The 27,481-nt window shown below is 46.4% G+C and overlaps 1 protein-coding gene and 1 long non-coding RNA gene across 2 annotated transcripts in view; both read right to left on the bottom strand.

Moving 5' to 3' along the window:
- LOC135904602 (uncharacterized) overlaps nt 1-27,481 on the bottom strand; it is a 250,725-nt gene that overhangs the window by 52,671 nt on the left and 170,573 nt on the right. The window lies entirely within an intron of this gene.
- On the bottom strand, nt 2,226-21,410 carry LOC139059454 (uncharacterized). The gene is made up of 5 exons (XM_070537883.1): nt 21,293-21,410; nt 11,746-11,802; nt 11,081-11,094; nt 5,142-6,288; nt 2,226-2,774 (listed from the first exon to the last, which is right to left on the bottom strand). The coding sequence occupies exons 1-5, from the start codon at nt 21,408-21,410 to the stop codon at nt 2,329-2,331; spliced, it is 1,782 nt and encodes a 593-aa protein (XP_070393984.1). The 3' UTR covers nt 2,226-2,328.

Here is a 27,481-nt window from a genome sequence, read left to right as displayed (position 1 = left end):
CCGCTCCCCAGTCTTCCTGGTTTTTTAGCTGCACCCTAAATGCTTTCTTTTAATTTTAAACATTTCTTCACATTCCTTTAAAGTGTACGCGTCTTATGCATGATAATACGTTACTGTAACGAGCTCGTCAAGTAAACTTACCACTGTAGAAAGCGCTGCAACAAATGGGACAGAAAAAGGTACGAAAGGACCAGAATACAAGAGTGTTTATGATATGAAATATCAGGCATGTATCTTCACCAATAATTCCAGTATTGTTAAGCATTCGGACTCTTACTGTACAATGGTATGCAATTTAACAATCTGATAACAGCGAGCCAAGTTCTCTCCATTCGACAATGCGTGCGAAGCATGGGAGGGCCATAGCTCCGAATTCACAACGCTTCTCGGCCATGAGTGTTTTTCGTCATAGGTAGCTGATGTTCCTAATAATAAGCGCATGGTCAGGATTGAGTAGTATTTGCTCTTGGAAACAAGTCTAGCGTGACAGCTTCTTTGTGAATGCCAGTGAAGATTATTTTCACTGGCGGATATAGATTCTCTTACAACGAATAATCTGTACAATGTCTATAATGACGAAAACATTCTAGTCGTGAGTTTTAGGCGGTATGCCAGTAGGTTTACGTTAAATGCAATGAGGTTAACTGATGGCAAATGTTTAAGAGCTTTGAAAATAAAGATTGACAGACGCACACTACGGACTGTGACTAATCACTGCGTGTGTTAAGATGACACCCGATGTGAAAGGTGTGCGAGACCTCATGTTTCGTAACGTAATTGAGGTGAGTTTAGTTCGGTGGTTTCCATGTAAGCAACGTATGCAATGCAAGTATTATACGTTTATTGAAATATTTGGGGGTTCGTTCATAAAAATTCGGATAGCATATGCGATTCACTTTTGAGTGCACTAATACTAGGCGTGAATTTCTGGTGACTGTAAAGTTCCATGTTTAATATCAGCAAAACTTTATGCCGGGAAGGAGGGACTGGTCACTCGTGCCAAGCGCTAGCTCATTCTGTGCTTTTAGTTTACTTATTCGACTTGTTGGAGGCCTCTTGCCTTTTTCGACTGCTTATTCTTTGCGATTTCTATGATTCTATGACACAATTGTTTGCTTTCTTAAACTAACCAAGTATCTGAAGAGACTAATTTCTCCCTCACTATGTATGTATGTATGTGTGTATGCATGTTTGTATGTATGTATGTATGTGTGTATGCATGTTTGTATGTATGTATGTATGTATGTATGTATGTGTGTATGCATGTTTGTATGCATGTTTGTATGCATGTATGTATGCATGTGTGTATGTATGTGTGTATGCATGTTTGTATGCATGTGTGTATGTATGTGTGTATGCATGTATGTATGCGTGTATGTATGTATGCATGTATGTATGCATGCGTGTATGCATGCGTGTATGCATGCGTGTATGCATGCGTGTATGCATGCGTGTATGCATGTATGTATGCATGTATGTATGCATGTATGTATGCATGTATGTATGCATGTACGTATGCATGTACGTATGCATGTACGTATGTATGTATGTATGTATGTATGTATGTATGTATGTATGTATGTATGTATGTATGTATGTATGTATGTATGTATGTATACGACCCGCCGTGGTTGCTCAGTGGCTATGGTGTTGGGCTGCTGAGCAAGAGGTCGCGGGATCGTATCCCGGCCACGGCGGCCGCATTTCGATGGGGGCGAAATGCGAAAACACCCGTGTGCTTAGATTTAGGTGCACGTTAAAGAACCCCAGGTGGTCGAAATTTCCGGAGTCCTCCACTACGACGTGCCTCATAATCAGAAAGTGGTTTTGGCACGTAAAACCTCGAATATTATTATTAATATTAATTATTATGTATGTATGTATGTATGTATGTATGCATGTATGCATGTATGCATGTATGTATGTATGTATGTATGTATGTATGTGTGTATGTGTGTATGTGTGTGTATGCACGTACGTATGTACGTATGTTTGTACGTGTACTTTATTAGTTATAAGATTTCTTTAGGCCTGCGGAAAGCATAAAAATAAGATGGCCTTTCCTTTTTCAGAAAGTACATAATGCGTGCGACCACTTTAGGAAGTGCAGAGGCGAGTATCTCGACAAGATACAAAGAACAGAAATTATGCAAAACGATACAAAGTTGGGTGAGTTGGTGTAGAATGGACGCAGGAACAGGAATGAACGCACGTTTATTGAGTTAGTAGTTTAAGTAGCCAACAGTGGCGTGACGTCATGTCACTCAGGCATTGACGCATGCGCTCATGGCGTGCGTGAACGGCTGACTTCACATCAATTCCTTCCCCTTAGGAGGAGCTCTGGAAACGGTCTGGCGCCTTGCGACGCCGGTTTGATCTGCGAATTGGAACTGCCAGAGGTCCAGCATTGGCTGTACCCGTGTCGTGCTCTTCCGGGACTCCAGTGTTGGCAGCTCCCGTTTCGTGCTCTTCGCTAGCCGAGGAATTGGGGCTGGTACCCGAAAATCCCGCCAGAGGGTCTGCATCTTCGTTTGGTGGGGCTAATCCTCCGTTCCTTTCAGCGACTTCCTCGTCCAGCGATGTTGGTTGCTGAGCACCCACGCGGTGCCGTAGCTGATCTTCATGCCGCTCACATACTTCCCCACCCTCCGTCTTGACCGTGCTCAGGCGGGCGCCCCTGGTATTCTGTATCACTCCGGGTCTCCAGCTCGCACCTGCCCTATAGTCCTTGCACCACACCGGTTGTCCGGGCGAATGTCTGCGCGGAAGTGCTCCTGCAGCAGAAAAAGGTCGTGACACCACATTATCCAACAGAGTACGTGGTTCGAAACCAAGCAGCAAGAAGCCAGGTGTCTTTCCGTTTTGGAGTGGGGTGCGCCGATAACGCAGTAGCCATCGGGCCAAGCGTCTTTCAAGGGTACCATGCACGTTTTTGCGCAGACCTTCTTTAACAGTGCGCACTGCCCTTTCTGCCAGCCCGTTGGATTGCGGATGATACGGAGGAGATCGTAGGTGTACTATGCCATTATCTTCCATGAATTGGCGGAACTGTCTACTTGTGAACTGTGCCCCGTTGTCGGAGACAACTGTTCGAGGCAACCCAAATCTGCTGAAAATGCCCCGTAACGCTTCGACAGTGTTATCTGCGCTGGTTACTTTAAGCGGAATAACCTCTATCCATTTGGTATGCGAATCCACTACGATCATCAACATTCGCCCTTCGACTGGTCCTGCGAAATCAACGTGGATTCTAGACCATCGCTCAAATGTGTCCGGCCACGGAACCGGCTCTTGCGCTGGTGGCATGCTGCAGTTTTGCTGGCACACTGCACATGCGTGTACAATATTCTGGATATCCTTGTCAAGTCCGGGATACCAGAAAAGTGCCCGTGCTAGATTTTTCATCGCCGACATGCCTTGATGGGTATCGTGCAGCAGCTGCAGCATTGATTCCCGAGCTGCCGCGGGTATCACGGCCCGATGGCCCCAATAAACAATACCATGGCTGCATGTCAGCTCGTCTTTCTTTTGGAACATAGGTCGTAATGCTTCTTGTGTTGCCGGGAGTTTCGTTGGCCAGCCTTCCCGAACATAACGCATAGCCGCCATGAGCGTGCCATCACGTGCCGTCATTTCGGCCAAATTGTGCGACGACACCACCCCTGTGTTCAGGTGGTCTGTTAGCAGCACGTACTCCCGTTCATCTTTCAACATTGACTTCACTGTCTTGTCATCATGTGGCGCTTGCACGGGAAGACGGCTCAATGCGTCGGCCACAATTATGTCCTTTCCCGGTTTGTACTCAATGGAATACTTGTAACCACCGAGTAAAAGTGCCCAACGCTGTATCCTTGCTGCTGCCAAGGGTGGTATTGGCTTATCGGGACTAAAAAGACGCATCAGCGGCTTATGATCTGTGACCAATGTGAATTGGTTTCCCAGCAAATATTCGCGAAACTTCGTCACGCCGAATACCACTGCTAAGGCTTCGCGCTCAATTTGAGCATAATTCCGCTCGGCTGAAGAGAGGGTGCGAGATCGAAACCCGATTGGCTGGTTTCCGCCGTCCCCTCTGTGGTACAAGACTGCCCCGATACCGCATGAGGATGCGTCCGTCTCCAAGATGAGTGGTTTTGTTGGGTCATAGTGGGTCAAAATCTGCACCTCCTTTATCAACCGCTTCACTGCCTCGTATGCATTCTTTTGCTTAGCTTCCCATTGCCAAGGCGTGTTCTTTCTTAATAACTCATATAATGGCGCAAGCACTGTAGCCAAGTTCCCCAAGAATGCGTTGTAATACGTAACGAGACCCAGTACCGCGCGAAGTTCCGTTACACACGTAGGTTGAGGCATTCGTAAGAGCGCGTCGATGTTTTCCGTCTTTGGTCTTAGGCCTTTTGCGCTAATGCGGTGACCACGGAATTCCACCTCCGACTGACGGAATCTGCATTTGAGCGGGTGAAGTTTAACACCGGCTTCCCTGAACCGCTGGAACACTTTGCGCAACGTGTCACAATTTCCTCTTTTCTCGGCGACCACCACATCGTCTAAGTACACTTGCACACCCGGTAGCCCTTGCAACAGTGCTTCCATTCGCTTCTGAAAAACTGCCGGTGCCGACGCCACCCCAAACGGCAGCCGGTTGAAGCTATACAACCCTTTTGGCGTGTTTACTACCAGCAGCTTCTTTGTCGCGTCATCTATTGGTAGCTGGTTGTATGCATCCTTCAAATCTATTGTACTGAATACTTCCCCTCCGCTGAGCTTCGCAAATATGTCCCTTATCTTTGGCAGTGGATATTGTTCCGTGTGGCATGCTGTGTTGACTGTCGTTCTAAAATCGCCACACAAGCGGATGGAGCCGTCCTTCTTGACGACGGGAACGAGTGGCGCAGCCCACTCGGCGCTGGCGACCTGCGTCAGTATGCCCGTGTCAGCCAACTTTGCGATTTCTGCATTTACAGGCTCTTGTAGTGCGTACGGTACAGAACGGGCCTTGCAGAATCGCGGTATGGTTCCTTCGCGTAACTGTAGATGAACCGGAGGCCCCTTGATTAATCCTAGCCCTGGCGAAAACAAATCGGCATATTCCGCCCTCAGCGTATCAGCAATGGCAATTTGGTCAGGAGCTGGCGGCTTACCGTCGTTGACGTCCACGTTGAGCACTGATCCTCCAGTCAGCTGGAATGCTTGAATGATGTCTCGCCCACACAGGTTTGGGCCTGAGCAGCCGAGCACTACTAGCGTCGCGTTGGCGGTTTTTCCGTCGTAGGTGACAGGAACTTTCAGCTGCCCTTTAACTGGTAGTCTCCCTAGGAAGCAACTCAGTTGCAACGACGACTTGTCGAGCCTGGGCCAGCGGTGGCGATGCTGGGCATAAGTTGGCCATGTCACTATTGACACTGGTGACCCTGTGTCCACTTGCATCTTCACAGGCACCCCTTTCCATTGTAACGTTTGCCATATCGGCCGAACCAGTCCTGTAGACGACTCACGGAGGTGTAACAGGAACTGTCCGTAGTCCTCGCTGTCCGAGGATGGTTCCTCACAGTGAGCTACGTTTTCTTGGTGTGGCTTGGAATTGCACATTGAAGCCAGGTGTCCCCTCTTCCGACAAGAGAAACACTCAACGCGGCGGAACCTGCATTTGGCGGTCTTGTGGGTGTCGCTTCCGCAGCAAAGGCAGCCGGTCTGTACTTCATTGTTCGAATTTTTCATCCTGTCTGGCTGTGGTCTTCTGGAGAACTTCTGCCGCTCTTGCTTCGTTCGCACTGCGTGGACGCCCTCTCTGATTGGCCCATCTCCCATCTGTTGTACGTTGCGTGCAGCCATCTCAGCGGCTAGCGCCACATCCTCTGCTTCCTGCAGTGTGAGCGTGTGCCTTGCTATCAGATTACGACGCACTCCAGCATCCCGCAGACCGCAGACAAGCCTGTCACGCAGCATTCTCTCTAGCGCCTGGCCAAAATTGCACCTGTTAGCCATTTTCCGTAGCTCGACCATGAAGTCGCTTGTCGACTCGTCAGCTAGCTGATTCCTTGTGAAAAACTGATAAGACTCCGCTATCTCGTTGCCTTTCGGTGCAAAATACTCGGCCAGTTTTTGTACTGCTGCTTCGTACGTCAGATCCTGAATTCTGTTAGGTGCACAACGGCCTGCCAGGAGATCTACAGTCTTGGTACTAAGGGCGGCAACAAGTAAGGCCCGACGCTTCTTCGGATCGACAATCTCGTGGGCTTCGAAAAAAGCTTCTAATCGCACCTGATATGCGTCCCACCCTCGTCGCCACTGTAGTAATGGACGCAGGAACAGGAATGAACGCACGTTTATTGAGTTAGTAGTTTAAGTAGCCAACAGTGGCGTGACGTCATGTCACTCAGGCATTGACGCATGCGCTCATGGCGTGCGTGAACGGCTGACTTCACATCAGTTGGTACGGTAACATGATCTTGAATTGTAGCGCGAAGTGACACAGACAGACTAAAAGCAGAGAGAACGAGCGCTATAGCGTTCGTCCTGTCTGCTTCTAGTCTTTGTTTGTGTCACTTCGCGCTACAATTCAAGATCACGAACACAAATTAGGCAGCCATTTCTTGTGGAATTCATAATCTATTTTGATTTAAGCAGTATTTTGCTAACAAGACACCGACAACACATAGTTCTCTTTACACTATAGGGGATTCACTCCCATACTCACTTTTCTTGTCCCGCGCCTTCACCGGCAAACTTAGTCGCAATAAATATTGAGACACTGAGACGCACCATGACACATTTCACCTCTCATGTACAGTTCACATATACGAATCTGGTGGTAGATGCGGCTCAACTTCGCAAATTCTTAAATCAGTAAATCGAGCAGTAAATCGAGGGGATACACGACAATGGTAATGAGCTGCTCTTGAGAACTAACATGCACGGTTGTTGGTAAAATAAACATCCTGGAATTATTGGCTACATTACTGTGACGACGAATGGTAGAGAAAAGCAATTCGTGAAGGAAGCCTTTTCTACAATGGCCTGCTTTTCACATACTAATCGTCACTGAAACGCTGTTCCGATGCAGGAAATAAAAGGCAAATGATTTCCGTTCCGCTAAATCTAACGAATGAACTAAGGACGAGATCGCGGGATCACATCCCGGCCGCGGCGGCCGCATTTCCAAGGGGGCGAAATGCGAGAACGCCCGCGTCCCATGCATTGGAGGTACATTAATGATCCCTTGGTGGTCAAAACGAATGTGGAGTGCTCCACTACGGCGTGCCCCATGATCAAGTCACGTTTTTTTTTTCACGTAAGACCCCAGGATTAAATTAAATTATATTATATTCTAAGCGGTGAGTGTCAGTCGATTTCTAAACTTCTTATGCAGCGAGGAAATTCACCATGGGTGCTTTATTAGTTATTATAATTTTTTTATATTCACGTGATATATAGCCAAGTCTCATTTTTAAGCTCTCAGGAGAAGGCATTTGCACAAGAAATCAAAATGAGCATATTACTAACTAACATATTTAGCTAAATAACCTAAAATAATTACTGTACGGCACGTATCACAATTTACGAATTTTGGCCGCTGTCTTCGAAAGTCGTATCCACTTGGAAAAAGTCCGTGTATAACAACAGTCTCGAGATATGCATTGACACAGTTTGCGGCAAAATGCGCTGACGTTACAATAAAATGTTAGCTTCTATAAATAAAAAAAGCATTCGTTAAAAAGTTTGACAGCGTTTATCTCTAAACTGGGGCTACTTTCAAAATTAATTGCAAGTGTATGCGCCTTATGAAATAACTGGCTTCAATTCGCATACTGAAATATGTGCCCTAAGGTAATCTGTTGAAAATAGATTTGTTAGTTTTTTCGTAATTAAGCAGATATGTGTTTCATATCCAATGGTACTATGGTCCACCTCTTATATGCATTGAACAGGTATACCTGTTCAATGCATATATTTGTGCTATTTAAGTTGTGCTAGGCAATTTTTGTTAAATTGCCTGTGGAAACACGGTCATCTATTTTCGCTGCGCTTTAGCTCAAGCACACCGAAACCCCTTCCTCTTCTGCATCCTCCTGTCCACGTGTCAGCCAGTTAGACAAGAAATATTTGTAAACGTAGGCAGTGCTATTCACTTTCAATGGAAAAAAGAATTGCCTCCTTTAATGGAGGAGAACGTTTGTCTGGGCTGTTCAGGCAATGATTCGGCCATCGCTCGATGCCTTTGGCAGTTGCGTAAGTTTGACGTCAGGAGTTCAGAATAAAATCAGAATTGACTAATTTTATGTTAAATGTTTCCAAGTTCTTCAACACTCCTGCAAGCCGGAAGGTGAGGAAGGCAATGAATAAGCAGGAGGAACTTGCCAATAAATAATAATGTATACAAACGTGAAATCTCTAAATATGTACTATCGAAAACGCACTTATACCTTTTCAGTCAACGGCGGGGCAATCTCGTAATGTCGTCTCTAAGTGTCTTCTTGCTCCTGTCGCCTTTTTTTTTTTCAACTTATGCCTTTATTTCTAAATTGCTCTAAAATAAATCACCTTTCCAGCTTACAGTTGGAAAGGAGTGGTACTTGAGCAAACGGAAAGGACGGCAGACAAAAATACAACTTTGCTTCGTGGATCTGCGCAGCACTCTAGCTAGGCAACTCGTTTTTGTTTGCCACCAACGCCGTTCAGCTAACGTCGAGGCTATATCCAGAGACAGCGGCGTCATTTGAAACCAGGTATCACGTTCGCTGCGGGTGCAGAACGCATTAGTCCATTTGTCTTCTTCCTTAAGCAATAACGAGAGTAAATGGAATAGCAGCCTAAGGATCCCCATCTAATGCTTCTGATCTGAGAGCATATCAGGTCATCTTGAATTTAGGAAGAGTTAATAAGTGATGCAAAGGCAAGGATATAGCTAAGTGCAATCACGTGCTGTCAACATGGTGGTGGAAGTCCAGGAGGCAGCAGCAATAATCTACAAAGAACGAAAAGCACTGAAGGAAGCGCGACAGTACGTGTATACAACGAGTGTTTACAGACTTTCTCGCTGGCTGCCCAGGTTCGTAGCAGCGCATCGAGGTTTAGAACGTTGAGGTTCTTCGACACCTACAGCACTGCTTTTTTTGCCAATACATCCATGAAACGCTGTTTAAGTTTATCCAGGCTATACATAGAATACGGTGCTAGTATTGCTGCCTGCATGCTTTCCGAGTACATCACGTCATAGTAACAACTATCTTGAAATAAAACAAATAAAGCAGATTTTTGTCTAAGTGATACCTATATGTGATGATTATGCAAAACATCCGACCCATCTATATTTCAACTAATGTGTTCCGTGGCAAAGGAAAATATCGTATGCATCGAATGTGCAATTTATATTTCGTTACGAAATATTCCACGTTTGAGGGCTGCCTTTACGAGTTACATATAAATGCGAAGCATTTATTTGCCTAGTCAGAGCCAAACTCGATGCACCAATTTTTTCGATGCACCATGCACGATGCACGATGCACCAATTTCGTCGTCCAAAAATGGGGGCTGAATTCAGAGACAGTAAACCTCAAAAATCGGGTGGTTTATATGGGGAGAAACATCGCATATAGTGGGAGTTAAGACGGCCCACAGTGGCAGGCGATGCGCGTCAGCGCATACGTGAGTTAAATCACCAACAAGCCGTCATGGTCATGCTGTCGTCGTTATTTCACCGTCGTCGTTTAATTTAATTGCTTTTATGACATTGTTATCGTTCTTTCGTTGTCAGGTCATCGTCATTTTTCGCCTTTTTTAATCTCTTGATCTCACTTCATTGTCATGTTGTCGTCAGCATGGCGTCTTCGAGCTGCCGTCGTGATACAGTTGTCATCATTTAATCTTCGTCGTGCCAATGTCAACATCGCGTCATCATCACAAAGTCGCCATCATGCCGTTGTGGCCGTTCCATCGTCAGGCATTCTGTACTGTTTGCACTGACGATGCTGTTATCGTCTCGTCGTACGATCATCATCATACCATTGAGGCGAGCCGCCAACATCATACCATCGCAGCCAACTTTAACCATCACACCGTTATACCAACTCTAACATCGTCAGCCCATGAGCATTACTTCAGCATCGGCATCACGTTGCCGCCAAGCCGCCTTCACCATACGGTTGTCGTCACTTCATATTCTTCATCTTATGGTCGTCATGAGCCGTCAAGCCACCGTGGTTCCGAAATCGTCGTCATCGTGAGCGTCGCCTTCCCAGAATAGTCTTGTACCGTCGTCACACCAGCCCGTCATATCATCATGACACTGTACATTCACACCTAATCACTAGAAAGGTGCAACCATGTATTGGAAAAGTAGCTCTTGTGGGAGGCCAAGTAATGACGCCAATTACGAAAAACGAATTAGGGCATTTCGAAGATATTGTGTAGATATCTGCCGCGAGTGAACACGTGAAAAAAAGAAATTGTTATGCTTCTCCTGAAGGTTATCGTCAATGTTCCACACTGGCTTACGTAACATAGACTCTGCAGCAGAGCAAATGAACTAGATTACCGACAAAGCAAGTTCACAAGAACAAATGAACTATTGATTATCATGAAGTAAGAGAAGGAGACAAGGTAGAAATGAAGTAACTAATTAATTATAATACTAAAGACAATGTACGCGTACGCCCTATGAGACGCCTCGCAACTATCAGTCGGTTACGCAGCCCAGACGGTTTTCAAGTGCTCTGGAATGTACTCGTGGGTGGTGTATGCTGGAAACAATGTCCAAAAAGTTATTTTTCTCGCCAGGTGAATTGTGCCATTTTGGTAGAAAGCGTTCTTCAGGACCACTAACAGAGAAGGTGCCACAATCATCGATTTACTCTCACAAATTTCACATTTGGAAGTATGTGGTTAATTAGAATGTGAAAGAAGTAAACAGTCGCAAATGACAAACTTAGGTCAGGAAAGCCAAGAGTCAGGCCACGCCGTTCTAGGCCAAGCGGAAGGCGGTATGGTAGATGTGAAAGGAAGAATCAAACGCACTCGATTGATAAGTCAGCCTAATATCATTCGACCAACGTGAACACCAGTTCACATGCACGATGAGTACCTGCTTCAGCTGCTCTAAAGCCAGTATGGTAACACTGTTGACACAGTGTCATTGGCACATCGGGTGGCTGCATGTTCTCGGTCTCTCCAGTGACACCTCTATTATTCGATACCCGTTGGACGACCATTTCTTGTCCTCTTCCAACTGTAAAATAGTAAATTGTTTGCGAACAGTTCGGTTACTTAGTCCAAAGCCTAGCTGAAAAATTAGGCTACGGAAAACTGGCCTAGAGTCGCTGTAGATGGGCCATTGTTTGGAGCTTCCTGATGATTTGAAGAGTCCCACGTAGACCTGTAAGTCTGGTAGAATTTGCTGAAGTACGATGCCATAGCTTTGAGTTTATGTCATTAAATTTAGCTGGATAGAGAGAAAGGAATGGCATGGGAACGGAAGGAAGAATAACTGGAAGAGATACTGGTCCATGACCTTACACTGGGGGAAGGATAAAGGCTGAAAAAAGACAAAATCAATAGTGCAGAAATAAAATAAGGGAACGGAAAAAAAATTGAGGAGGTGGAGAACGTCTGGGCGAACTTTAGTTCGTCTAATAGGCCACCCAAGTGTAAAATTTTTTAGAGTCATTTGATCGACTTGTGGTGTGACGACTGCACAGGTCGGAATTCCAGGATTGTCTGCCCCGAAGGAGGCCTGTTGTCAAGACGTACCAGCATGGCCACTAGTGATTGTGTCCACTGTATCGAGGGCAATGGCAAAGATCTTCCCTTGCAATGCAAAAAGCACAAAAAATGTGAGCAGTAAATCAAGCTACAGTCAGCGTAGGACTGTTCCTTCGGGTCGCAGTATTCTAGGTGGAGGACGAAGTTGAAGACGAGAGTGTAGTCGATGCAGATGTGCGTGCTGGAAACTTGGTGTGTTTCACAAGAAATGCGTGGTATTATTCGCAAGCAGTCGAAGTTCTGCTGCTACATGTGTTCTTAAAAGCGAGATCGGTTCCTGCATTCCTGCATGTGAGCAGTTTGAGCAGCTTCGTCGGCATGTTCGTTGCTGATTAGGCTACATCGGCTAGGGAGCGACTGAAACGTATCTTGGTGTTATTGGTCGACGAGAATATGAAGGAACTCTAAAGCTTGTAGAAGTTATTGTTCGTGGGGTCCACGATGTAAGGCTGAAAGCAAGCAATGTCAAGCTACCTTGGAGTAACTGAATGAATGCGCTACTAAGAGCAGCAAGCTTCGCGGCTATCGATGTCGTATGGTGAGATGTCTTAAACTTTAGAGCGGTGATTTTCTCGGGAAAAGTTGCTGATCCCACACACCTGTCTACGATGAGGTGGGATGATCACAGCATCTACCGAACTACTGCAGACCGTTGATTCATCATATTTAGACACACATGCGCCCACTGTGAACTCCGTGTAATAGTAACAATGTTGCTAGTTTAAACGCTACGTGGCCTGAATGGTAAGGCGTGCTCGAGGGTAATGTAGCAATTGTGCTCACGACAACGGCATCTCTGCGTCCGTAAGGCATATTCATAGCACACGCACAAAGCTCGACTAACGAAACAAGAGACGAAATTTTGCGTAAATTCCTGCAGTGCCTTTTGCACTTCGAGGCCTAAGCTTACAGTCACACTTGGTCTCAAAGCGACCGGAAGGGGCAACCTCCCCCCACCCCCGTAAAGAAAGAAAAAGAAAAGACAGTCCCCATTTTACCGCCTAAATGAGTGGAAACTTAGGCGGTGAGCCTGATTGGTCCTGGATCAATTTTTTCTCCACCGCAAAAGTGGAAAGTTCTTTCGACTAATTGGAAAATGGACTACCATATTAACATTCGATTGCAAATTCAAGATGGCCGTGAAAGTGTTTTCCACGATGCTCATCGAAGCATTAAACTTTATTCTGTGCTGTATAACAAACCTCGCCGCCTATACAAGCACACGTTTCATGAGAGCGAGATTTGGATAACGATTGCCGAGCACCTGGCGATAAGCAGGACGTGCAGCCGCAAACAACTCGCGTGTCCTAACTTTTCACGCTTTCACAGAACCGGGCGAATCCTTCACCACCACTATAGGGGCGACTGTTTCTTCAGTTGCTCCTATGTGTATTTCTAGAAAATAAGAGGTTAAGATGAACAAGCTAGTTTTTCGTCTTAATCCATCGTTAAAATTCGGTTCCCAAAAAGACCCAGACAAGAGGCGAAGCAGTACGTAATCACTGCCTTTTATATATGATGAATGAATGAACTGAAAGCGCCGCCGCGTGGAGAAAATTGCGCACAGTTGGAAGACCTACAGTGCACTCAAGTAGTGGAGGAAAAAGTGGCGGCTGTGGTGGCAAAGCATCGTGTCGGCGTGCGGAAAAAGGAAAAAAAATTCTGCCCGCTTCGATCGTTCCGCTCGCTTGCCGCAGCCCTAGGGTGAACGAACTTTAAGTAAAGGTTTTAAAGGTACAAGTAAGAGAAAAACCTAATAAGTTCAGTCTGATATCACGTTCTTTCTACAGTCTATCGTTGCTGGTTTCTAGGTGAAAGGTAGATTAATAGAAGAGAAAACGCAGGTCAAAGTTTTATTTCCAGAATTTCGCACCGGAACCCCAGCACTGGAACGTAATGGTGACACCACAAATTTGGAGTATTTGAGTAATTTCTTTTTGTACTTGGGCCGTTGGTGGCTCAGCAAAACAATTGAAACATTCTACATTTAGCCTTTAGCACTTAGAGATTGTAATGTAGTTCATCATAACTGGTCAAAAACGAACCAGCTAGACGTCACCCAAATACATGACGTCTCGGCACGCTGGTGCGGTAACTTCAAGGCGACGTCGCCATCAGTCTTTCATTTTTGTGCCTTTTCTGGCTTACTAAGTCTCCCCTCACGGCAAGGGAGAATTTGTTGGTATTCTAGAAGCGTAATTGGCTAACACAACTCAAATTATTTTTCTTGTCAATTTCTCTTTCACAGCCAAGAATGCAGCACTAAAGCTCATTAACGTGTACGTCAGAGGAGTTTTGAAAAAAAAAAGATTTCTATTGCCTATCCATGCTAATTACAAATGAGCACAAACGGAGAAGAAATGCGCTACGTCTCCTGCCCGTATTGTATCACCGAAACAGTCCAAATTGCCACCTTACTGATGCTAAGATAATGACGAGGCTCAAATACTGACGGAACCTAATCGCCTTTGGTAACTTTTTTACAAAGCAAAATGTCGATATACATAAATTTAAGCGATCACATGGCTGCTCTTATTGCTCGCTGTCTTGATGTCAGAGACAATGCTGTGACTCCAAAATCAGGTCCAGAAGGCCCCAAGAAGCTGTGAAATCACACCAGTTGCTTGTTAACACAGTCATTCTTATCTTTGAGAGGCCTTTTTTATCATCAAGGAAAGTCTTGCATAAACTCACAAATCTCGCCATCCAAACATCACTAGGAGAACAAACTTCTCACATAATGATATATATTTAAGGACAGCGCCCAAATTAATCCGCAACCTGACTAGCGCTTGCCGATAGTAGAATAAGCTTCCCAGCAAAATAAAAGTACTAGTTACGCTCAACAGGTTTAGGGACGAAGAACGCCCATCAATGCTTCCCTCGCTTTGATTTGTTATATCCATCTGGTTTCGGCAACGCAGTTACTCTTTGTAAAGATGCCGAACAATTTCTCAACAGCAGAAATCAGAGAAGTAAGCGGATAGGGAATACCTAAACATTGGAATGAAGGACGAGGTACACAGGCACATTTCTTGGATAGCCCAAGATCAGTGTGCGCTCGCAGCCTTTAGAACCTTCTAAAAGTGTTGCAGTCCGCTAAGACGAGGCTGTGAGATCACGCTGAAGCCCAACTTGGAAAGAGTGGTTTCGTTGCCGTAGCAGCTTCTCCGGTTGCGTTTTCCACGAATTTGTCTTTACTTCTAGCCTCACATGCAAAAGCTCTGTTCAGTCCTCCGTATTTCGTCCTAATAGACAACACTGCATCAAATTCCCGCAGAGTCAGCGCAGTTTCGTCTGTTCACGACTTGAGACAAATTACACGCTAACGCTATCTGCTGACGTTTACGCGTCACCATTGGTTTCTGCTCGAGCGACCCCTTTTTCGATTCCTGCAAATCTACAGAGAGTGCTCGCGCTAAGCAAATGACTAGCTCTCCTGACTTTTACTGTTCTTCACGTGTCACCCGTGAAGCATCGCTCAGCACAGCTCTACTTCACTATTCATTATATGTGAAAGGAAAAATTGACGCCCACCGTATGTAGCACGAAGCTACAAAGGAAACCCAGATAGGTATCTCAGAAGCAAAGTTTCATAGTTTAAGAAAAATTTGTCCACGTCCGGGATTTGTCTTCAACTACGAAACTTTGTTTCTCAGATGCCCGTCTGGGTTCCCTTTGCAGCTTCGTGCTGCATACCGGTGGATGCCAATTGTTTCCTTTCATGAGCCTTCCTCCACCTTGCGGAATCCGGAAGAACTGATTTGCCATATTTATTAGATGTTTTGAACCGAAGGAAGGACTAAACCTAACCAAGAGAAAATGAGCTTGCTGTAAATGAAACAATGCACTCTTCATTCTTCAGCTGCGCTTACATTTCTTTAGACGTTGGTTTTTCGCAGCATAATACTTTGGAGACAGAACAAAACACAAACAGCTAGAGAAGCAGCGTTTTGACCGTGTACAAAAGTTTTTTTTACAAACTGACCGTCAATATTTTTCTTTCTTTCTTCTCACTCCACTGATATTCGACCATTGCAGTGATGGTGGCATAATAGCTAAAAATCTCCTCTACGTTTTAGTATGTCGTTTCAACCTGAAAGATCTCAGCCAAATTTCGCAGTCGTGCGCGCGATGTAGAGCTCGTATGTGGAGCGCGAAGTCGTCTTCTCTCAAACGCTCTTTTCAACAGAAGCCTGCTTCTCACTCTTTCCTGGGCGCTTTACTTCGTAACATAGTTGATTCTCATACGTCGCTGCTAATGCCTAATAGCAGACATCAATAAAGAAGGGTGCATGGATCAATGCGTTTCTTCCTACTGTTACTGTGTATATTTATAGGCGCCGTTTATAAAACAGAGTGAAGTAAGAGAAAATCAGCTTTCAAATTTTGATAAGAATTACCTACTTTGGAAAGAAGCCGGCTATCGTCTGTCCACGTACGCTCGACCGCGGACACCGTGTAGAAATTGAACTCTGGTCACCCTGCTTATTGGTCTCGTAGTCGTCGGGTCTCGCCAATTTCGACTACTTCTGAACGCTCAACTACCCTCGAACAACGCCAAGGTTAAGGTAGGACCAACCGCACGTTTGCCAGCGCGCGCTCACTCGTGTCCGCTCCTGTTTAGATTCCTTGGCAGACTTCGCTTCGTATTGAGCATGATAGCATTTCACCCGCCGTGGTTGCTCAGTGGCTATGGTGCTGGGCTACTGAGCACGAGGTCGCGGGATCGAATCCCGGCCACGGCCGCCACATTTCGATGCAGGAGAAATGCGAAAACACCTGTGTACTTAGATTTAGGTGCACGTTAAAGAACCCCAGGTGGTCAAAATTTCCGAAGTCCTCCACTACGGCGTGCCTCATAATCAGAAAGTTGTTTTGGCACGTGAAACCGCATAATTTTTATGATAGCACTTCAAAATGAGCAAATGTGAAGTGGCTACTATCCGTCGGTGTAGCTAGTGCAAGATAAAGGCAGTCTGCTGCACGTAGCGCGGCCAGACTGGAGCTCAAGCCTTGTCATGCACAAAGCAAACGTTGCGCATAGGCACTACAGTTGCATGCAGCTGCGGTCTGCGAGGTAGCGTACAGGTACCGCGGCCGCCTGAGGGCGCCGCGACGATTCCGTTGGTTGAGTGCACTACTGCTTTGCGGCTCGCTGAGGACAACCGCGTTTAGCTACTTTTGGCGCTTCGTAGGCGCCAAAATCGGAAGTGGTGGTTTGTGCGTGAACATCCAAAGTCAAACTTGCACAGCACACAACGATCGTGATGTTCAGTGAACCCAGCGTTGTGAACGCACCCCGCTCCGCCATAGCTTTCATAGTGAAACGCATTGAAGCCCAGCGAACGGGATCATACGCGATCTTTGACTGCCATTAACTCCGCTTCTTCTGAACACATTGAAGTACAAGTATTCCTGAAATACTCTGTTCTAGCCTCAAATGCATTTCTCGACTGCGTTACAAAGTGATTCAGGCCCTCTTTAAACCCAATCTAAACAGATGATGAACAGGCATATGTACACATATTTTGGGGGCGTTAGTATGATGAGTGGTATCGGAGCCAGCTGTAGAAGACGACGAAGAAAGCACAAGCATTGGCGAGCCATCATAAAACGAAAACCAAACCAAACCAAACCAAACCGATGGCGAGCAGTGGCGTTAGCCACGGCGGGACGCCAGCGGCCCCGGGCCGTCTGGCCAGGACTGCTGGCCTGCTGGCTTCGACTGCGGGACCGCGCCGTTCACACAATATACGGCGTGATCAATTTTAGGCTTTGTGGAATTTTTAGAAAATGCCTGTAGCAGATAAGGTATTTCTAGCCCTTGGGTTGGATTAGTCAGACAGGCAGACATTGCAAGCCCGAGACATCGAAACACAAATCAAACTAATTAACTGCTTAGTTAACTACATTGCGACACATATGGTAATTTACGAATTGTAACCGCTGAGGTTGGAAGATATCCACTTGGAAAGACTTCCCAGACTGACACCATTTCGGAGATGTGCGGCATCAAACTCGCCGTAAGAAATGCACGGTTGTTCCAATTACTTTTTTTGACAAAACGCTTATTTAGGCATCGAAGCACAAAAGTAATTGCAACGCCCATGTATTTTGTCCCGCAATTAGAGAAATAATCTCTCCAAACTGATGTCATCCTGGAAATTCATTGCAAGTGGATGCATTTTGCAAACTCGCCACCATAAAATTCGTAAAATGCAATATGTGCCGTAAGTCAATTATATAAGAAGTTAATTAGAGAGATTTGTTAATTAGTTGAATGCTTGCTTAGATTTATGATGGTAGTAATGCCGATCTCTTCGAATAATTCATCTCCACGACGATAACTATGCCAGTTCCGTATTGCTGAATTCCGTATTGCTGAAAATGATCACTCCATTTTAAATGTATTATATATGCTATATGAAACTAAACATAGGGCTATACGTATAGAAATGCAGATAGGTAGAAAGAAAGCTCACAAATTATACATTATTGTGATGCGTATTGCACGTATAGCTATTTCCACGGAACATGAATCAAAGTTGGCAAGAATTAGGTGTTATGCACGTTTGGTACGAAAGCCTGATGTGTGGGAGGATACACGGGTTAGGATTGGCGGCGATTCCTCTAGGAGCGAGACACCAGGCAGTCTTAGTCTTTATGTTGCTTGATGATGGTGCTAATGATGATGTCATTAAAGTGAGTAGCACCTTTCTATTCAGTGGGCTCAACCAATAGTCGGGTGGATTTCATACTTTATGAGAGAGATTACCTAATAGTCAATATGTAAATAAATAATTGAAAGCAAGAACAGTTGACATTCCCTTTGGCTGAGCAATGAACATGCTCAAACATTAAAAGATTATATATAAAAAAGAAAACAGGCGCTTAGAAATTATACTGGCAAGGTTAACAATAAAATCGAAGGGACCGCCACCACAAATTTTCCATAGCAATTCATGAACATATTCCTGCAGGAAAATTTCTTCATGCAAGCATTTGCCCCATGCTGCCACCTGCTTATACTTCTTCCTGGATCACCTCATGCCTAACGTAAGCATGGCACCACGTGCGGACATTTGTGACTTATCAGGGAGAGCCACGTGTATCCCCGGCACAAAGTCCACAAATTACGCAATTAGCATCCCTGATACTGCACTGGGCTGGAAATACTCTGGCTGTTTGTTTTATTGCTACAGCAATTATAAGGACGCCAGGTGCACACTCACGTCACTGGCGCCACCACCGTTGTCATGTTGTCCCGCTGACGGCGGATGCGAAGCTCGTGCGCGGAGGTTTAGAGGATCTGTAAAGAGGCGGAGCGCGTTTGTCTGCAAAAACGATGAATTGAAGTGGACGCGCCGTCAGCGCTATAAGCTCAATAACCTCAGTGACGGAGAAAGGGCAGCGCTTTCTGTTATTAAAAAATGGTTTTGGGCTTTTACGTGCCAAAACCTCAATTTGATTACGATCCACGCCGCTCTGGGAGACTCACGACTAATTTTGACCATGTAGGGCTCTTATTAATTATGCACTCAATGCACGGTAAGCGGGCGTTGCGTTGCTCCCCCCCCCCCCCCCTATGACAATGCGGACGCTATGGCCGCGATCATGCGACCTCGACCTCAGCAGAACAAGACCGCTTAGCCGCTGGGCGACCGTGCTGGGTTCTGGATTCCGCTCGCTTGCGTGAGCTCCGTGAACATGCACACGAATTACACTACCATTTCTGCTTACCTGCTGTATTTATGCCTTGGTCTGAGCAGTAAACGTCAGGCTGACGTGACTTTAGTTTCACCAGGCGCCGACTAAGACAGACGGCGTCCCGTCGGTATCATCTCCAGGACGATGATTGTGCCAGTTGCCACAGGTGATTTTTTTTAAAATTCCGTACTGCTTAAAATAGTCACCCCGTTTGCGTCATCACTGTCAAGGTGCGACGCCTGCAACGTCACTGGTGACGCTCATCACGCCGTCTTTTTGAGGACGTCTGGTAGCTGCCAGGGCACTGCTCTTTCGGCCCAGCAGAATTAGCCTTGCGTGCTTCGTCCCCCTTATATGTCGAACCCGCGTATAGTTAGAACACCGTCCGAGTAGTTCAAGCCCAACGCTAAGCCTTGCTATTATTGTCACTGCTTCGTCCTTCCGGGGAAATTAACAGAATTTATTGGACCAGAAAGTTTTAAATCAGTGTTTCCAAACATATGCAGAAAAGACACGTGTGCGCTTTCTCGGCGCGCACCGTTCGAAATCACACTTCGCAAATGTCGGGCGATTAGCAACTAGTATCGCTGTGAACAACCAGATATGCCTTGAAAATCTGGATAAAGCAGAATTAAGACTGAGAGCGTGGTTAACCTGCACACGGAGAACAAGCCTTTCGAGATCTTTCGAGGCTCCAAGGAAGTTGCTGGTCAAAGTTAGTTGCAAAGGAATGTGGCGAAAAATGAATGTTTGTTCGTGGAACCTACCAGTTAAGTTTCTCAACATGAAATATCCAAGATTTATAAGAAGTTCCACTCATGAAACGTAGTCTCTGTTCAATCCCCAAGGGTAAAATAAAATGCAACTGCACCTATTCAATAATTGTATTGCTGGGTTCTCATGTGTCGGCGGACCGTCCACAATTCCATTTCTATTGGCATTCTTTCGAGCAACGTAATGCATCACATAGAGGAAACTCTTTCTCAAGACAAAATGAGCTAATATATATCGAAATACGACTGGCCATGCTTCTTCTAGGATATTGGTTGTTAGTGAGAATTGAAGGAACATATATTGTATCCGATGGCTTATCGCGCTGATCCGCTTTTCTTTCTGACCAATTCTCCGAAGCAATTACGCGTCGCGATATTTGCTCAAGAAATAAATGTGGAAATCTGGGATTTTTGCGCTGTGTGACAGGAAGAATTTTCTACAAATCAATTACATGGGATAAGCAAGATCACTTCATACTAGCACAGTGAGTACCCCCAGACACACACAACAAAATATGTGTTTACTTTATCTATTAAGGAGTGGACCGATGACTCTCATTTATCCTTAACAAGGTACTACTGGAATCATTTCATTTCTTTAAATCCTGAGAAGTTATAGAGCGAAAAGTTCATTTTTTACCTAAGATCGTAGGGCAGCTCCATTTTCATTAGGCCTGATTGGATGCGTGCGGCCCAATGTAGGTGATTTTCCTTTCTTTTTTTTCTTTTTTTTTTGCAGCACCAGCAGTTTCTGTATTTCCTGTGTCGGGTTGGTAACCGTAAAGTATAATTAAACTGTTACTAGTCCATATGCCAGCTTTTCTGAACCCTGAAGCCCCAACACATTCCACATCAAAAAAAATTAGAACAATCTGTTCACCTTTATTACTGGCCATAGAAACTTCATTCATACAGGGGGGAAGACGACGAAGTGTCTTCTTGTCAGAACGCTTGTTTCTGTGCTCTCTGATTTTTTGGTGAAATATTCGCCTCTCGAGGTGCCTCCCCTCCCCGTCTTGCGGCCATGGACGCGGAGCATGCCAGAGGCCCACCTGGCCAGAAGTCATCACGGCTGTCAACCGCAAGGAAGCGAGTTGGCTCCACCAGCGACACCGAGGACACCGAGCTGTACTCTATGTCGGAAGACGACTCATCCGACGACGGCTTCATACCCGTCCGGAGTAAGAGGGCGAAGAGAAAGACCGCCAACACTGCGCCGTCAACTCTTGCGAGCACTACGACTATGAAGTCAAGGCCTGCGCGCTGGCCACACGTCATCATCTTTATGCCGGAAGAACCGTCAAGCAACCTACGGTTGCTGAACAGGCAAGCCCTATCCATTTTTCTGGAACGTGCGGTGCCGAATCAAATTAAAGACATCAGAATAAACCCACGCAAGAATATACTCGCCATAGACGTGTACAACGCGAGTGCGCTTGGAACACTTCAAGAAATCACGGAGCTAGGCGGAATCAAAATGCGCCCCTTCATCCCGATCGACGACACATCGATAGCTGGTGTAATTTACGACATTGACACTGCCATTCCCAATGATGATTTACCTAGCCTCATCAAGCCGGCAAACGAGGGCACGATCATTACGCAAGTGCGCCGTCTTGGGAATACGCGCTGCGTAAAAGTAATTTTCAAGGGGGATTGCATACCATCCCACGTTAAAGTCGGACATTTTCGACATCCGGTTCGACCATTCATCCAGAAGCCGCTTCAATGCCATCAGTGCTTCAGGCTGGGACACGTCAAGGGCGTGTGTCCCAACTCGCTACTGTGTCCCCGTTGCGCTGAACCTCATGCAGAAGAGACCTGTGGTGCCACAGTTCTGAAGTGCGCCAACTGTGGCGGCCCTCACGTAGCCTCGTCGAAGGACTGTCCCCGCATCAAGAGGGAGCGCGCGGTTCTTAAGCAAATGGCCAGAGACAATTCGGCCAACAGGGAGGCAGCCGAAGTAGTTCGGCGTCGGCGTCGACGTCGACACCGTCGTACGTCTTCAAAGAAGGCGCATGCGCGAATCGATACTACCCGCTTCACTACAGTAACACTTACTCGCGCCGCGCAAGGGCCTACCACTTCAACGAGGGAATCAGATAAGACTCTTTCTTTAGAGGAATGGCCTGCGCTACCGAGCCGCTCCCTTGCTAGGGAACCTCAGAAGGTCACGGCCCCACCGGAGCCTTCTCCGGCCATTGATGATTCGCCTAAACCAGATGGTCAAGTCATCTCGGTGCTACGTTCCCTCATGGAGGCTATTCGAACGATTTTAGTTGAGATGGGGACACCGTCTGCTCGAAGCGCACTTAAAGTGCTGGACGCCTTAAGCCCAGTGCTTGAATCCCTCAACTAGAAAGATGGCCACCCATACCCCATCCTTCCGAAAAGAAGTCAAGGCAGCGTCCGTCATGCAGTGGAACGCCAGAGGGCTAAAATCACGAATTTCAGATTTCCGTCAGTATGTGTACACCAATGTGTTTCCACTCATTGTCATTTGTGAGCCCAACTTGTCGAAACCAATCCGACTGTCAGGGTACGAATGTTTCGTGTCCTCAACAAATAGTGCATGCAGCAAAATCATCGTTTTTGTTCGTCGTGAACTCACCTATGTTTTGCAACCAATTGCGCCCCACGACGACAATCAGTACATTTGCATCACAGTTAAAAATAACAAACTCTTGTTTACTCTCATAGGTGTGTATATATCGCCTTCCAGCAATTTCGACACTAGAAGATTAGCGGATATCTTGAGTGTTTGCCCCGCCCCATGGATCATCATTGGAGATTTCAATGCACACCATCCAGCATGGGGAAGTACAAAGACAAATGCAAAAGGACGAAGACTATCAAACATCGCATACAACTATGGCCTTACTCTCTTGAACGATGGTAGCCCCACCTTTCTTCGAGGCGTGTCATACGGCAGCTGCCTCGACCTTGCTTTCGTCTCCGACTCTCTCGCCAGATGTGTGAAGTGGTTCCCAGATATTGAGACACATGGGAGTGATCACATTCCCACCTATCTGAACATCAAAGGCTTGTCGTCTAGATCTGGCCCACGGAATACCATTCGGACGGTTCAATGGGCCAAGTTCAAATCTGATATGGAAGATGCCTGCATCGAGGGCCTACCCTCTGGGTTAGAACAAACAATTCAAAATACGATGCGAAACGCCACTCGCATGCTGACGATCTCTTACACGCGGAAGGACTCCGACATAGAATTAGAGCGACTTCGCGCACTTCGTCGCCGGGCGGAACGTCGATATCGGCGTACAAAATCAATGCATGACCTTAGGGCAGCCAGGAGGATACAAAAGAAGATTCAGCGTCGAATGGATAGATTAGCGTCTGAACGTTGGGCAACGTTTTGCAAGACACTCGACCCCCGCAAGCCGCTATCTCATATTTGGAAAACGGTGCAAGGTCTGCGTTGCCTTCCGGAACAGCGTTTTCCCTTCAAGGCGCTCGCGCTTTTCCAAGGGCGGCAAGACATCGATGTCGCAGAAGACTTTTGTGCGCGGATAGCAGACCGAGCGACACGTCCAGACCCTCCAGCCCGAGATGACGTCCCCCGTTCCCGTGATTGCCGCATGGACCTTCCTTTCTCAATGGAGGAGCTCGAGGCAGCACTAGCTCTCTGCAGGCGCTCATCATCTCCGGGCCCAGATGGTATATCATACCGAGCCTTGTGCTACCTCGGAGAATCCGCACGGATGGCACTATTGAGTCTCTACAACACCTCATGGCAGGAGGGAAATGTTCCTGACGAATGGAAAGTGAGCCGCCTGGTGCCAATCTTGAAGCAGGGCAAATCCCCGCTAGAGCTCGCCTCTTACCGCCCAATAGCGTTGGCCAGCTGTGTAGTAAAGATAATGGAACGGATGATCCTTGGCCGCCTGGAATGGTACCTTGAATACTACAAGATTTATCCGAATTCCATGGCTGGTTTCCGACGTGACCGCTCTTCCATCGACAATGTAGTTGATCTCATTTCTTATGTCCAGCACGAAAGGTCCCGTAAACGTTTATCTGCAGCTTTATTCTTAGATGTGAAAGGGGCATACGATAACGTATTACATAAAGCAATTCTCGACGCTCTTGTGACGGTTGGCCTAGGTGGTCGAGTATTTTTGTGGATTGCAAGTTACCTTTCTGCAAGATCATTCTATGTGTTAACCGACGATGGCCCAACTACGCGACGCTATACCAGCAGGGGCGTTCCTCAAGGCGGTGCTCTTAGCCCGACGCTATTCAACCTCGCTCTTATTGGGCTTGCTGAACACTTGCCAACTACCACCAAAATTTCATTATACGCAGATGACATCTGTGTCTGGACTTCGGCAGTCACACGTCCTCAGGTACGTGCACGGCTTCAAAGAGCGGCTACTTTGACAGCGAGCTACTTGTGTGAACAAGGTCTGAGCATATCGCCAGAAAAATGCGCCCTAGTAGCATTTACGCGCAGACCAATGACGCCTTATGTCATCTCAATCAATGGGCGGACCATTTCCTATGTCAGAACCCACAGATTTCTTGGCGTAATTATCGACCGAGACCTCAGTTGGAGCCCACATGTGGCCTACATGAAACGGCGCCTGACAGCAACCTCCCAGTTGTTTAAATACTTGACAGGAAAGACGTGGGGGATGTCAGTAGATCAGTAGACCAACACCTGCAAGACAAATATTCGTGTTCTGCAGGCAGCACAAGCTCAAGCACTCAGAGTTTGTCTTGGTTTGCCCAGATGCACGTCAACTGAGGCAACTATTGCGATTGCTCGGGACCATCCAATGCAAACTCACATCACGGTGGAAGCCCTGAGAACGCATATAAGACATTTTGCACGTGCCCCCTATCACCACCTTGCAACACTACCTTCAGACAGGCACCAAGCATCATTCTCGAAAACTATCGCCAAGTACAACGACAAACTTCCCTCGGGCTTCACCGCTCCATCTAAGCCACCGATACCCCCTTGGTGCCTTGTCAGCCCCACAGTCCATCTCAGCGTACCAGGAATTGGGAAAAAGTCTGAGCTGTCGTCGCCTGTGCTCAAACAACTGTCTCTGCTTCTACTGCACGAGAGGTACGCGGAGAGTGGACATATTTATACAGATGGTTCCACAAACATCCAGTGTTCGTCCGGTGCTGTGGTCGTCCCAGCAAGAGGTATTACCATCAGCTTTAGGACTGACCACCCAACGACATCTACATCTGCGGAACTAGCTGCTCTTCGCGCTGCTCTTAGTTTCGTCAATCGCGAACCACCTCGACAATGGTCAATTTTCAGTGACTCAAAGGCAGCCCTCCAATCTGTGCTATCAGCTCTGCGTCGCGGGCCATTCGAACAGCTCGTGCTCGATATTAGATGCCTGCTTCATACATCACATGAGAAAGGACATCACGTGACGTTTCAGTGGCTGCCAAGTCACTGCGGCGTCATAGGAAATGAAGACGCTGATAAAGCCGCTCGGACAGCTCTTGAAGACACACAGGAAGAGGCCATACCACATTCGCGGTCCGACGCAGCCAGCAGACTTCAAGTGCTTGCACGGGAGATCACGCTCTCTCTATGGTGCACACCAAGCAGCCAGACCAACCGCAGCAATCATCAACACGACCTGCCCTCATTGATGCGTCTCTGTATGCCAACTGGACTCCGCCGAAGTGAGGCCACCCTGCTTTATCGCTTATGGCTAGGGGTGGCCTTCACGAAATCCTACTCGTTTCGCATTGGAATGGCCGATAACGCTCTCTGCAATGCCTGTCTTTGCGAGGAGACGCTGGAACACATTCTGTGCGACTGTCCTGAATATAATGTTCAGAGACAGTCCATGGCATCTGTTCTAGCGCACCTGGACAATAGACCATTGTCAGTTACAACCATTCTCACACATCGCCGACAGAAGACATCGCAGCTGAAGGCGACGAAGGGACTACTTCGGTTTTTGAAGGATACGGGCTTGGACAAGCGGCTGTGACAGTGATATCGCGTACTGCGCAAGAGTGACGGACTGTAACTGACGATGTGTTCGCTGTGTTATGTGCTCTCTCTCTCTCTCTCCTCCCATCTTTCATCTCCCCCATCCCGCTCCCATGTGTAGGGTAGCCAACCGGTTAAGCGAAACTGGTTAACCTCCCTGCCTTCCTTCTCCACTTTTTCCTTCCTCCTTCCTTCCTCATTCATACAAAAAAGAACGCTGACAACAATAAATGTACTTAGTAAAATATTAAATAGTGTTTTAATAATGTTATTATGAATTGCATGGTCTTCCTGAATTATCCACAAATGAAGTCTGCTCAAGTGTATCATGCTCATTACTATAGGCTTTACGTTATGTTTCCCACATTTACACCAAAATTATGAGCTATCAAAATTAGTCTGTGAAAATGATACCTTCTCTATGCGGGGTTAGAGAAGCACCCAGAGAATATTAACTGGATTTATCTATTTTTGTCACAAGAGAAGCTTTAACGTATATCGTTTGCGGGTCAACTTTTACGAACAAAAAATATATGCAGTGGAAATAGACACTTTGAGATCTATGTAAAGCGAAGTTTTCGCACAGTTGGTGAATCCTGTACAACTAATAGCGGTGCGTTCAACTGTGTTTACTTTCATCCTATGCAGCGTGTGCGCCCACCGTAGTTGCTTAGTGCCTGTGGTGTACGGCTGCTAAGCACAACTTCGCGGGTTCGAATCTTGGCCACGGCGACCGTATTTCAATGGGGGCGAAATGCGAAAACACCAGTGTGCTCAGGTTTACCTGCACGTTAAAGAACCCCAGGTGACTCAAATCATTCCGGAGTCCTCCGCTACGGCGTGCCTCATAATCAGATAGCGTTTTTGGCACATAAAACCCGATTTATGTTTTATGTAGCATGCACCACATGCAATGTTTATGTATATCCCATGATACTTATGTTTATCCCGCTATCACACGGTAAGAATGGTGATGGCAGGTTTACTTACAGATAAGTGCCGCACATATGTGGCCACATTTAAAGAATTCTGCACTTCTTTATGTCGCATACCCAGTCTGGATGATTGGTCATGCGCGGGTGCACACCCAGTGTCTGATGCGGAATAGATAAATCAATGAATGTCAAGTGATGCAAGGGATATAATGCGTCATTTCATTAACAGGTCCATGTGCTTTAGAAATACCTGTGTGCCGACATTATTTCTTCAGGTTTTTTGTAGGAATTTGTTTATTTATTTACCTATTTAT

The sequence above is a fragment of the Dermacentor albipictus genome, chromosome 4, assembly GCF_038994185.2.
Source record: "Dermacentor albipictus isolate Rhodes 1998 colony chromosome 4, USDA_Dalb.pri_finalv2, whole genome shotgun sequence".
NCBI lineage: Eukaryota > Metazoa > Arthropoda > Arachnida > Ixodida > Ixodidae > Dermacentor > Dermacentor albipictus.
This window is presented reverse-complemented; position numbering and strand designations above follow the sequence as displayed.

Coding starts and splice junctions, on each gene's coding strand:
- LOC139059454 (XM_070537883.1), bottom strand. CDS start 21,410: ATGAAGCCGTCGTCGGATGAGTCGTCTTCCGACATAGAGTACAGCTCG. Junction 11,803..21,292: donor CCGTGATGACTTCTGGCCAG/GTGGGCCTCTGG, acceptor TTGCATTGCAAG/GGAAGATCTTTGCCATTGCC. Junction 2,775..5,141: donor CAACGTGGACGTCAACGACG/GTAAGCCGCCAG, acceptor TTTCTGCTGCAG/GAGCACTTCCGCGCAGACAT.